Source organism: Gymnogyps californianus, chromosome 13 (genome assembly GCF_018139145.2).
Source record: "Gymnogyps californianus isolate 813 chromosome 13, ASM1813914v2, whole genome shotgun sequence".
NCBI lineage: Eukaryota > Metazoa > Chordata > Aves > Accipitriformes > Cathartidae > Gymnogyps > Gymnogyps californianus.
This window is the reverse complement of record NC_059483.1, coordinates 10761286-10773846: the sequence shown is the minus strand read 5'-3', so window position 1 is coordinate 10773846 and position 12561 is coordinate 10761286. Positions and strand designations below refer to the sequence as shown.

Genomic DNA, 12561 nt, shown 5'->3' with positions numbered 1-12561 from the left:
CCATGCTGCCTCCGTGTGCTCCCTACGGGGCTCGGCTTTACATTAACTCCTAACCTTGTAATTCCCATGTTAGCAGGATTTGTCGCAGGATACTAATAAAAAAAGGGTGGTTGTGGAAAATAAAGCAGATTTTTCCCTTGAAGAGGCTGCCTGCCTTCCTGAACTATTTTTAATACCATAAGAAATTTAAACTCTGGAAACTCTTGCAAATATGTTCTTCATTCCTGCTTTTCTGATATTCAGACCTTTAATTCAAGGTGTCTTATTGTCCCGGGAGGGAGAAAAGCCTCAAAGCAGCATGCTGACTACACAAGACTGAAGTAACCCAGATCTGCCCTTGTGCTGTCCCAGGAAGTGCCGGGCTCAGCGCTGGAGCACTGCAGCAGCTCAGCCGCCAGCTCCCTCTTCCGTGAAGCTGCTTAAGAAAAATCTGTGTGTCTGTCCGTTACGTGCAAATGCAAAACCCCACGTACCTCGTCCCATGCGTCCTTCAGGGAGCCGTCTGGCTGCTGCCTACCTGGCTGGACCACGGCTCCCAGTGTCCCGGCTGCAGGGACCTTGTCCCTGGGGCCAATGGAACTTGACCCGGCCCACGGGTGTTTCTGCGTGTGCGCGGCGGCATGCCGGAGCTGACCTCTGCAGGCAGCGGCCTGTGCGCCTGCTAGGCAAAAAATCCCGCAGCTGCCAGTGCCGAAAGGGCTGGAGCCTCTGCATTTAAAAAAATGCCATTTTTCTGATCTCACTTCAGGCTATTTGTGCGTTGGAGGCTGCACTTCCAGCTCTGTCACCAAAGTGACACCCTGCCCTTCTCCCAGTGTTTTTGATTCCCCACCCCGAGTCTGCTCAGGATGGAGGAGAGCACCCCTTGGGCTCTCACTGCTCCTTGCCTGTGAATTTGACTTGCTCAAGGTTTTCCCAGCTCAGTTACGACACCGCCCTCAGCCCTTCCCGCAGTTTGGGGTGCAAGCCAGGAGACCGGGAATGTGCCTTGCAGGCTGGGTCGTGCCGGGAGGCGGAGGGAGTTTGTCACGGAGTGCGTGCTGCCTTCATCTCCGTCGATCCTGAATCTGTCCCTGCTACGGTCTGTCCTGGTGTCTAGTGGGCAGGAGCTGGCAACTCTCGCCACCCTGGTCACATCAGTATGAGCCTGACAGGAGAGGAGTCCCTCCTGCCCACAGTTCATCGATGAGTCTGTGCTGCTGCTTCAGACCTGCTTGTCTCTCACTGGAAACTGCTTTGTCAGGGAAGGAGGTGAAACAGGTCGCATTCACCGTACTGTAGAGTTGCTTTAAGATGGGAAGTTAAACAAAAGATGGGAAATCAGATGTAGTTTTGCATAACTATAATTTTAAGCTTGAGCCTGAGTGAACCAAGCCCAGCAGCCATGAGGAGCAACAATAAATCAGAACAGCTGACTGTAATGCAATGAGTGTGCTCACGGGCAGTGGATGGTGCGTTAGGGATGAGTCTGGTAAATTAAAGATGCTGTGTGGCTCTGTCCCCCTGCCAGAGCAATAGGGTGTCCTATGGACGTGCTGCTTGGTATTCTGGTCCGCGCTGCACAGCATCGCATCCTACGGTGACTCAGGGTTGTCAGCGCTTGGGAGGCAGTAGCATTTTTCTGAAGTTATCCATGGGCTTTCTCTATTTGCTCTGCAGTTTTCTTCTGCTGGAGTCAGAAGTGCTCAGCCTTGTGCTTCTTGAGTGCTGTTTGCAATTCAGCTAGCAGGTCTGGGTCTCCCGAAGGAAGGGCGAGGGGTGACAGGTTGGAAGAAGCCTGTCCCTGAACCTGTTTGCAACCTGATGTTCACACAGGCTTATATTCGGGCAGGCTTGAGTGCTGCCTGGGTAGGTCATTGCCAGTCTGCGTTAGTGAAGTCTGAGCTGGAGTGCCACCAGAGCTGCACACCCGGCAGCGTTCTCGTACACCTCGGCTCCACGTGCCTGTGGGGTGCCCAGAGATCTCACGGGCTGTGGTGGGAACCAACAAAATCCACAAAAGCACCTGGTCATGGTGTGTTGGAATACACCACAATTATTATGTTGCTGGTAATTTTGCATTTTTCCCCATTTCCGTAAGCCTGGATATCCCCGGTATCATGTCCGACTCACAGGTTTCATATGATGCTTTTATCAACACAAAACTGGTCAGTCTGTAGCAGTTTTAGATAATTTTGGGAAATGATCTAAATATAGAGAAATACCTAGGGTAGGCAGAGGAGAGTTCCTGAGAAGGGGTGTTCAGCCAGGGCCAGTCTGAAGATACCGCTAGCTTGAGGAAGAAAACCAGAATTTACCATTTCTGAGGCAGTAAGGAGAAGTAAATTAGGCAGTAAAATATGAGGGTTCCCTGACAGGAAATTCCACTGCAGCAAACTATCTAGGGGCGCTTCAGGAGTGAGTGCATAGGAGAAGAGATCTCAGCATGACCTGGATAAATTGCAAAGCTGGTATTGAAAACTCTGGCAAGTAAGAAAAATCCAGGCAATGGAGCAGTTAGTGCATAGCTAAAAGGCAGTGTATCTTTAAAGAACAGAAATGACTGTTTCTTACTCTCTTCTGTAGAAGAGGAACTGTCACGATATGAACGACTGCCTTTGGCATCTGAGCGTGAAAGGAGGTGCGTGATTAGTGTAAGCAGTCTTGGGGCATACCCGTTGAAACCTCGCTGGCTGGGGGCTGTGAAAGGTTGATAAAGCATTTTACGAAGCTCTGCCTGAGTCCCCTGTCTCACCAAAGGCCACGCTCTCCAGCGAAGACATTTCTCTTTGTGTGGCTTGTGCCAGGAAATGAAGTACACAGCCCACCATGGGAGGATAACAAGTGAGCTATTATTATAAGCGGCAACAGGGTGGGGAGAGACTGACCCGAAGAACAGGTTTAGTCAATGAGCCCTCATCCCTAATGATGAGCTGACTGCCTACACCAGAGCCGCAGGGTGCGGAGGGTCGGGAACACCGTGTACCTCCCAGTGGGGCAACCCCAGCGGATATCTGGTGTCAGAGAAACACATCCAAGCACCATCTCTGCCTTGTTCTGAGTGGGAAGTTGGCATCTGTGCCATTAAGGATATCGCTAATGAGACAGAGAAGTCCTTTTCATTTGTTTTGCTGCATTCAGTTTTAGTCCTGGCTCTCGGGGAGTATGGTGTGTGTGACCTCCATGTGTGAAGCATCCTCTCTTTTTCTTATCTATTTAGTCTGTGGCCTTTGGTTGCTGCTGAAACACTTTAAAAATGTTTAAAAATAATGCAGTGAGCTCGCTAGTGTGAGGATTACCTTTCAGTTCAAAACTGAGTTTTTAAATTAAATCTAAGGGCAACGTATTTCCTTGGCTTTGTGGGTCTTACCCTGCCAGGCAGGTGGGCATCCATGGCCAGTTAGAAATCAAACATATGGGAAGTTTCAGTGCACAAAGCCTGATTCCACAATTTTTGTGCCCTTAAACTTTCAGCAAGTTGAGATGAAGTCTGGGGATAAGCAATGGATGCAGCATTGGGTGTGGATGATGAAAACAGCTCGTTGATGAGTAATGTAACACAGAACTAACAAAGGACTTCCTGCCAGACTTCACTGATTTTTATGTTCGTTCAGTTTATTTGGCTGTTGTCTGCTTGCATCCTTGGAACTTTTTCAGTTCCTCGTGGGAAAGAGCAAGATATACAATCATTGTTTAGTTTATTTCTTCAGAAGTGTCCACATTAAACAGTATGAGTTAATTAAGTAGAGTTGCGTGACATATTTTTATATAAATGTATAAACACCAACACAGAATATAGACTATATACCACATAGGCAACATACACAGTGCAAAAAATTGTCTTCCATCAATACTCTGATAATCTGTGTCTTCTGGATACACCACGTTTATTCAGGAATGTGTTTTAGGGGTATAGGGAGGAATTCATTTAAAAGAAAAAGAATCACAAAGATACCCCAAAATCTTCCTGGTGATGCCTACACTGATGTTGTTTCAGGTGCCACCTCCACGCTGCCGCGCCATGAAGCACAAGAGCATTGGTGAAGGTTGTACAGGCTCTGGGTCTGAGCCCAGGCGGGGAGGCGGTTATCAGTTCGCAGGGGTGAGAAGAGCTGTGTTGGAAAATGCTGTGATTTTTTTAAGCCAACGCTTGGAACAGTAAAACCATCATTTCCCACGTGCCGTCACGGAGGGCTGGAGCCTACAGCTTTTGCCGGGAACGAAGCGCCACGTGCCCCGCTGTGTGCCATGGGGCTGCTACAGCCTGTCCCGGCCCCGCGGAGCTGCCAGTGCTGGCTGCTTGTGGCCGGTTTGGTGGGTCGGTGTGCGGACGTGCGGCTGTGTCCCGGCTCACAGCCCGCAGGGTCCCGGTGGGCAGCCGGGTGAGGGCTTTCTGCTATCTCTCCACCGCTGGAAGGATTTCTTGTGGCTATATTAGCTCAGCCTGAGTTAAGACAGTATGACCTGGCCCTCCCTTTCCCTTCTGGACACCCGCTGAAAAAGACCCAGACACCCCTTAGCAATCACTGTCTGCGTTGGTGTGCAGCCCCACTTTGTGCTTGGTGGACACCACATCAAAGGGAGACACCTTGATTTCCCCCCCCGATAATATTTGCACACTCAAGAAGACCGCAGCAAAATATTTTCAACCTTTTCATTGCTGATCTGAGCACTCAGCTTACCCAGACCTTACCGGATGGCTCCCACCCAAGGACTTGCATAAATGCCCCCGTCCCAGCCCGAGTGAGCTGATAACACTGATTTCACTGGTGCATATGGAGCGACAGATTGCCTCTCCTGGAGAGCATTTCCATCTGTGGCAAAATTACAAATTAATTTGCTGGATTTTTTTGAGCTTTTTGATCAAGGTTACTTAATCTGTGCCATAACCCCTCACAAAACTCCAGCACAGTAATTCTGGCTTGTTATTTAAACCGATGTTATCTATGGAGTATCATACAGCATTCTTTACAGCTGTGTACAAGCATCCTTAGCAACACCTTTTTTTTCTTGGAGAAATTTGGCTTTTTTTTCCCCCTGAAAAAATGGTCGATGCTGCTTCTTCCTCATGGTTTTAATCATAACCTATGTGAAAAGCTTCACGGTTGGAAAGGATATAATAGATTCTTTCAGATCTTGTTTGACCCATAGTGACCATATGCACTGGATTTCTGAAATAAAAACTTGTTTAGAAACAGCATGATGAGCAAGGGGCTTAAAAACTACCGCAGAGACAGTGCCGTGAGATGGGGCTCTCACGGACTGAAACTGAGCTAAGGGCTTTTATAGTCCAACCTGTCGCAGAAGCCCGGTACCTGTGTCACTGCTCTTGACACGTGATGTGGCTCAGATCTTTTACTCAAGCTGCCAGGTCGAGCAACAGCCCTCTAAAATGAAACACCCCGCTGGACTAGGGAGACCAGGGAATGGATTAGTAACTTTTTAATAAATATATGATAAACACCCAGTTTCCCTTAATTTATGTATGGATCCACTGAAGATGTGGATAGTAGATATTGTTTAACCAGGTATTACCTTCCCAGCTGACTAGGTCCATTGAGGCTTGCCATTCAAGAGCCAGTGTTCAAAGACAGTCGGTGAGTTATGCTGTTTAGGCTTTGTATCAGGGCTGATGTGAGAAGCAAGAAGCTGAGATCTTCCTGAAAGCGCAATTTTAGCTCTAGATGTGGACACCTCAGGGCATGGGTGCCCCATAAATGTGGTAGGCTCTGTCCGTATGTGGTGCAAATGCACCATCTATCTCAGCTTTGCTATACCAGCAGCAAGAAGATTTTTAGATTTGCAAGGTGGCAACTGAAATGAGGCAGCTCTGACCTCTGGAAGCGGGGATGAGAAGCACTGACAAATAGTTTTGCATCAGTACTTACGTGCCCAGTAGTCCCTGGTGCCTACAGATGCCAGCTGTGTGCAGGGTGGTTAACAGGACAGCGGCCTGACACCAGTATGACATTACCACCTTACCACCTCTCAATCAGAGGGCATTTTTTGTGGGTCCCTATGGTAGCACATGGCCAGCTGCTGGGTGAGCAGCTGAAGCTCAATAGTCCAGGGGCAAGAAGCAATTTGTCTGTCTGCTACATCCACAGGGATCTGCTGCCTGGTCACTGCACGCTTCCATGAACACCCACGCTGAAAACACCCAGCCTTTGCTTTCTGCACAGAGCATTTGCCTCCCACTTGGGGTGTTGATGGAATAGCCCAATGTATTTTCTGCCTGAGCATGGAACTGCCTAAATAGCTATTTTCAAACAGGTTTGAAATGCAGTTTAAAAGCGCTTGTGAAGAACAGTTGCACCTGCCTGTGCTGCATTGGTATGGGCACACAGAAATTGATTTTTCTAATAGTATGGGTGTGCTGCTGGGTCACACAGCCTCAGCCAGGCTTGACACACACACTGGTGCAATACCAGTGACCCTTGGGAAAGCCATTACGGTCACCTGGGCTGTTCTCAGTAATACGCAGATTGTCCCTTTTAGTTACCACGCCAGGTTTCCAGGAGGTTCTCCAGAGCTGCAGCTGCTCTCCTGTCACCCCGTGCCTGGCAAGCCTGCCTCCAGGAAGAAGCAGGTGTCCCCCAAACCATCGCTCCACAGACTTCCCTGGCTTAAACAGTCGCTGTGTCTCAAGGGTTAACCAAGAGTTAGCTGGAGGTTAGCGTGCACCCACAATCTGGGGGGAAAATAACATCATTTCTCTCTGCATCTCCTCGTGTGAGTACTTCTTCAGTGAATACTGCACCTTTTCCACAGTGATACCTTCCTGGGCTGGGAAAACCTTTTTTGTGCCTTCTACTGGAGCAAGTGTTAATAACCGTAAGTAGCCCCAACGATGCGGCTGTGAATGTCCACCATGTACAGAGATGTCAGTGTGTATGTGTTAGCGCCGGCCTTGGTAGGATCCTCGTTGAGTTTTGGCAGAAGCTACGCTGCTTTCTCGTCCCCAGTCACCGTCGATGTTCTTCTCAGGTTTTCCTTGACTTTAATGAATTCTGGTGCATGGTCTTCCTGCTTCTCCTGCTCTTGCTCCAGCTGTAAGAAAGAAGAGTCACCATTATCTGTGCATACTAAAGGACAAAAGTGCATTAGCTACATTACATTGCCCAAAGTTGAATGAGTGTGTAGTGCACATGTCGGTGCTCTCTTTTTCCAAACCATTATGCCGGAGCCATGTTCACCCTTAGTCTCTTTTTCTGGCCCACTGAAACAGTAATTTTTTTTTTTTTCCCTCCAGGGAGGAACATCTCCAACAGAAAAGCAGGGGAATGCTTCACTCCAGACCTGGCACAGAGGAGGGAGGAGGTTTGAATCCTTCCCAGCAAAGGAGGCCTGTGAGCCTGGGAAAAGCTCTCAGCATTAGGTTATTGTCTAAGGGGGGGTAAGTCGTTGTACTGCCTCACTTTTGTATGTGAAGTCTTTATGAATCTGTCCCTAAACCACCTTATTTCATATTCCTGGTTCTTTTCTGAGAGTGCTGGGCTTTGATTTTCAAGTGATCTCGGCTTGGCTGATATTATTGCAAGGGAACTGTTGTGTCATTAATTAAATAAACTAGTTTCATCCATTTGCAGTGCAAATATTGGCAAGTAGAACAAGGAATGACTTTATTTTCAGTGGCACCAAGCCTGCTTGCTGCTTGCACTGGTTTGGGTAAGAGGGCAGGCGCAGAGCACCCGGGGCATGGCTGTGCTGCTGACAAGCACCCACACTGAATATTGCTCTCCGCAGGCATATTTTTGGCCAGGGTACATGCCAGGAACTGCTCCCAAAAGCAACTTGGGTGTGATTGCAGCAGGGTTTGCACCTTCCAGCACTTCCGCAGCCTCGCCCCCCACACCAGGGTCCTGAGCACCCCTGTGGTGGGTGCTGCAACAGCCCCCATGCTATTTGGGGTGCTTTCAACTGGAAAGCACACCCCAAGGACAACACGTGGAACCCGGAGGAGACCTAGGGCCAGTTGTGCGTGGCGGGGGTCCTGGGTGAGGTGGTACAAACACGGTGGATCCCACTGTGAGGATGAGGGTGCTGCAGCTGCATGGGGCAGCAGCAAAGGATGTACCGTGGCTCCCGTTTTATGGAGGGATAGCAACGCTATACCTTGGGTTGAGCCTCAGCCCACCCATCTCCCCTGTGGTCTGTGCCTCATGTGGGGTGGTTAGGATAACCCAGGGACGGCTGAAAACTCAGTTCTACCTGATCCAGCCTCTGGTGCCTCTTCAATAGCCCTTTTTCAAAAGGAGACTGCAATTTCTTTGCCTCTTCCTCTTCCTTCTTCTGTCTGATGAGCTGGTTTCGCCGTCGGTGCTCGAGCACCCGCTGCAGCTCTGGCTTGCTCTCCATGCCCAAACCTCTGTGGATAAAAAGCAGATAAATCAGGGCCAGAGCGCCTGCACCCTGGGGTGTAGCCACTGCCAGCCCGGCGACCTCAAAACTCTTCTCAGTCCTAAGTGGAAACATGGGAGACCTGGTCCACAGACCAGTCCTAGTCCAGAAATCCATCCACAAGGCTTTGAGTGTTACTGGGAGCACCTTACTGCTGGGACGGTGCCTTGGGCTCCCTGCCTCAGGTGGGCACAGCGTTTGCTGTCCGTGTTTAGGGTGTGTGGTGCTGGAAGTTTTGCTAATCCCATTACATTGAGGTGCTACAGCTTTCTGGGTCGGGTGTGGAAGTGGGACCTTCCGTTGGCTCCTGCTGTTACTAGTTTTAATTATGTCAGTGACGGATTCAGCTGCGTTGAGGACATTTTAAATAATGACGATTTTTTTTCCACCAGCAGGGGTAGTCATTGATCTGCAATAATTGTCCTGGCAGTTCCTTTCCTCCCCGTTGCATCCCAGCTTTGCTTCAGAGCTGAGGGCTAGCGATCCCCCTGTTGAGATGGAGAGTTTGGGTCAAGAGGCCAAAATGAAATGTCCTTTTCTCCTGGAAGCCAGAGCGTTCGCCGATGGCACAGGCGCCTGGCTCCCCTTCAGCCACCCGAAGCATCTCAGATGAAGCAGGGCTGCTCCAAGCCCTGTTCTGTAAGGGGTGGGATCACAGGAAAGGAGACATAGCAAGGACATGCAGGCAAGGCATAAATACATGGTAAAGAGATGAAAGAAGTTCTCCAAACAAATTTCAGAAACCTAACACTTTGAATATTGCCATGCCTGAATTTAGACACTAAGATTTACCTCCTGCAGCTGACCCCGGCCACCTTCCCACCAGCTTCTGCCCCCCTGGAAGCATGGGAGTAGTTATGGATGTGTAGGGCTATGGGTGAATGTGGAACAAGTCCAGATGTGCTCCTGCATGGTCGTGGGACGGGTCCTGCCCTTCCAGGATAGTGGTTGGACCAACTCATCTCCTCCCTGCCAAAAGGAATCTGCCTTCGTAAAATCCATCAGCTTCCTGGCTTAAATCACTAAATGTGGTGACTCTTTGCCCCACTGAGCCCGAGCCAGAAAGAGGCAAAACCTGAAGCTGCTGGGAAGTCGAACATTTGCTGAGCTCAGGGGAGACTGTATTGCAACTGCACAGAGTTCTGTGTCACTGAAGAACAGATTATTAAGAAGTGGTCAAGGCCGCATTTATGCAGGCTATCTTCTTCAATAGCAGCTGGAATGTAAGTAATCTTGCAAGAAAATACAGGACTCGAAGTAGTTGACTGAAGTTGTATTTTTGAGGAGAAGGAGTTGGAGACCTCGTAGCTGTCACACATGGGGAAGGACTGGGGCCTGACCACTTTCGTGGGCTGGGTTTAACACTCGTTTAAATCAATGGGCTGAGAGTATTTACAAGTCCCATTGTAAAATGTGGGGTGTTTGGTGTTCCTGTGGGTGAAGGTCTGTTTTGAGGTGAGGAGGGGACCTCCCCATGTCTGTGCTAAGGGCTTGCCCACAGCACGGCGGGTCAGGGTGCGCTATTAACACAAAGCTCCTCCTTAGCACAGAGAGGTTTCTGTTGACCAAAGGCTGGCTGGTTTCTGCTAAGGTTGTTTGAAAGCAGGGACGTCAAACCCTGTGGACTACGGAGCTTTCTTGGCAAGGTGGCAGGCGCTGAGGTGGTGTCTCACATCATGAGAAACCGAACTGGCAGGCAGGAGAGGGAAACGCTCTCCAGATGCAGCAAACCTCTGCGCTGTCACAACATGGCTGGGGACCACTGCTTGTATCCTTCCAGTGCCACGTTTAATGATGCTTCCTATTGTAATTTCTTTTTTTGCTTTGTGACAGGACAAAGTTCATGGCAACATCAGTGAAGGTAGCCGTAGCATTGGCCCCAGAGCTTTCCTGATGGTTTTTCAAGGCAGGAAGAACTTGGATGCTGCAGAAATGCTTTTCCCAAGGCTTGAGAGAAGGCAAACCTGCCTTGGCTTGCTGGAGACACAGCTTGCAATGTTGCCTGTGGATTTGTTACTACTCCTTGATTTAATCAGCCTGTGTTGTTAGTACCCAGAGGTGTTGACTAAGATAAGGGTTTTGTTGCACAAGCTGCTGATTTAAGTTGCTTCTCCCTGCTGCTTACAGGGAAAAACCAACAGCAAACCAGAAACAGGAGCAAGTTGTAGGTCCTTCTCTCTCCCCTTCTCCCCTCTCTCCCTCTATAGTAACATGTAGCAGGAAGCAAAACTGGTGGATTCAAGAGTGACAAGAAACCAGCAATGATGGATTATTGTTTGCAGTAGGGTTTGTTTCACATATTTGCTGAAAAATATTTGGGAAGCCAGAGCCAAAGCAGGTTTAAACTGATGCCTGAGACGTACAGGGCGATAAGGAGAGGGGTCAGGATGGCTGCAGTGGAGCTGCCTCCTGCCAGTATCTGATGGCACATGTGGATGTAACATGGTGGCAGGCACAGAACTAGAATACAAAGCGATGACGTACTTTCTGTTTGCCAGTTTGAAGTTCAGCTCAGTCTGATGCCGTGGGGTCTGTACCCCGTCTACTGCCGTTCATCTCTGCTACCTCCGTTGCAGAGATTTCTTGATTCTTTGTTCCCTCATGGTTAGACTGGAATAATGTTCTGCGAGATCAAAGCCAATGCTGGTGGGTGAGCCTTTAAACTGAGCAGTATCACTAGGCAGGATATGGTCACTCTCAAGCCAGAGAGTTTTCAAAATATATGGCTGGTTTTGTTACCTCTGCCTTGATGCTGGAGAATGGCCTGGGTATGGTCCTTGTAATTCTTCTGATTCTGGGAAAATCAAATCAAACCCAAGCCCAGCCAGTGCCAGTATTGATTAATGCACCCCACTGGCAGGCTTGATTGTTTGCTGAATTAATATATGTGTCTGGTTCTTGTGATGACTGTAGTCCTTTTGAACAGAGGCTGTGCTCCTTTTAATTAGATGGCTAAAGTGCTATTGTGTCAGAATATTTCAGGATGTTCAGAAAATGTCAATATAAAGCCAGCAGATTTCTTGCTGTGCTAAAAGCCTCTGATCTGAATATGCTTTTATTGCACTGATGTTCAGACAGTTGCCGCAAAGGAATGATGTGGTTATAGGTTCTCAGTCACTGGTGTCATTTTCTTGATGTTGTATCTGTACCCCCAAAGAGTTAAATTGGGGTGATGGAGTAGGAAGTCAGGAATGTGAATTCTAGCCTATCTTTACCCATTTGATTTTTAGGGAGACAGTGATTAGCCTTCTCCTTGTACAGATGATCTCACCCTGGTGCTCTCCCAGCTTTCAATGGCTCCATCCAGCACCTCTTACTGCCTCTGGGTTGACCTTAAAGCACACAGGAATGCTGTACATTGCTGGGGACTTGGCAAGTCAGTGATGGAGACAGAAAAACCAGGACCAGGGAGAAAACATGCGTGGGACACCGAGAAAGGGGCTGTAGGGATGCCTTGCATCTTCTGGTGCTTGTGGCTCAAGGTGGGTGGAAATAGCAAGCAGCTCCGAAAAGTGCTAGCCGATGCTTCAGGATGGCAGAGCAGGGGGCTTTTCGTTCTGCTTTTGTTTTAAAAGGAACTATCACGTCAGAGAAAAGAGGAAAGGGCTACAGCAAGTTTTACGCTGTGTTCGTTTGCAAGTGAAGGGATTTGTCGTGCCCTTCCAACTCGCAGGCTGTCGCTGGCACTTGTGCCTCGGCTGCTGAGCTCCGACGGCTCAGCACCTCTCAGACCACTCCAGCGGCAGGCTGCGACCTCCTCTTACCTTTTGTGGTTCATCAGCAGTTCTCTGTGCAGCTCTTGGTGGCTCTTTGAGGCTTTTACAGGATTTAGGAGCTTTTTAGGTTTGATGAGGTCTGGGTTTCCATCTATGTAGTCTGGGTGAGTCAGGATATTCCCACTGCCTGGTTGCTCCCGCTGTATTTCAGTGTACATCGATGCTGGAAGAGAAGAGAGGTGTTTGCATGTGAAGTCTCACCCCGCTGCGGTGTGGGAACCTGCTGGGGCTCTCCTCCCCTGGGCAAGACAGAGGAGAAGAGATGGTGCCTGCCTTGGCTGCTCGACACCCGTGTCAGGGTCTGTGTGCACGTGCCTCCATGTGCTGGTGCGGGTTTTTTAGAGGTTTTAAAAAATATTGCCTTTGCGTTATTGATGAGACACATATTAATTAGATCACTTAAATT

At 49.1% G+C, this 12561-nt stretch overlaps 1 protein-coding gene across 1 annotated transcript in view; it reads right to left on the bottom strand.

Moving 5' to 3' along the window:
- Nucleotides 1–6921: 6921 nt before the first annotated feature.
- FAM107A (family with sequence similarity 107 member A) overlaps nt 6922–12561 on the bottom strand; it is a 28462-nt gene continuing 22822 nt past the window's right edge. Inside the window, exons 4-6 of the mRNA XM_050904866.1 lie at nt 12144–12318; nt 8191–8347; nt 6922–7029 (exon numbers count right to left, since the gene is read on the bottom strand). Coding sequence (XP_050760823.1) covers nt 6922–7029; nt 8191–8347; nt 12144–12318 — 440 coding nt within the window. The remainder of the gene's footprint in view (nt 7030–8190; nt 8348–12143; nt 12319–12561) is intronic.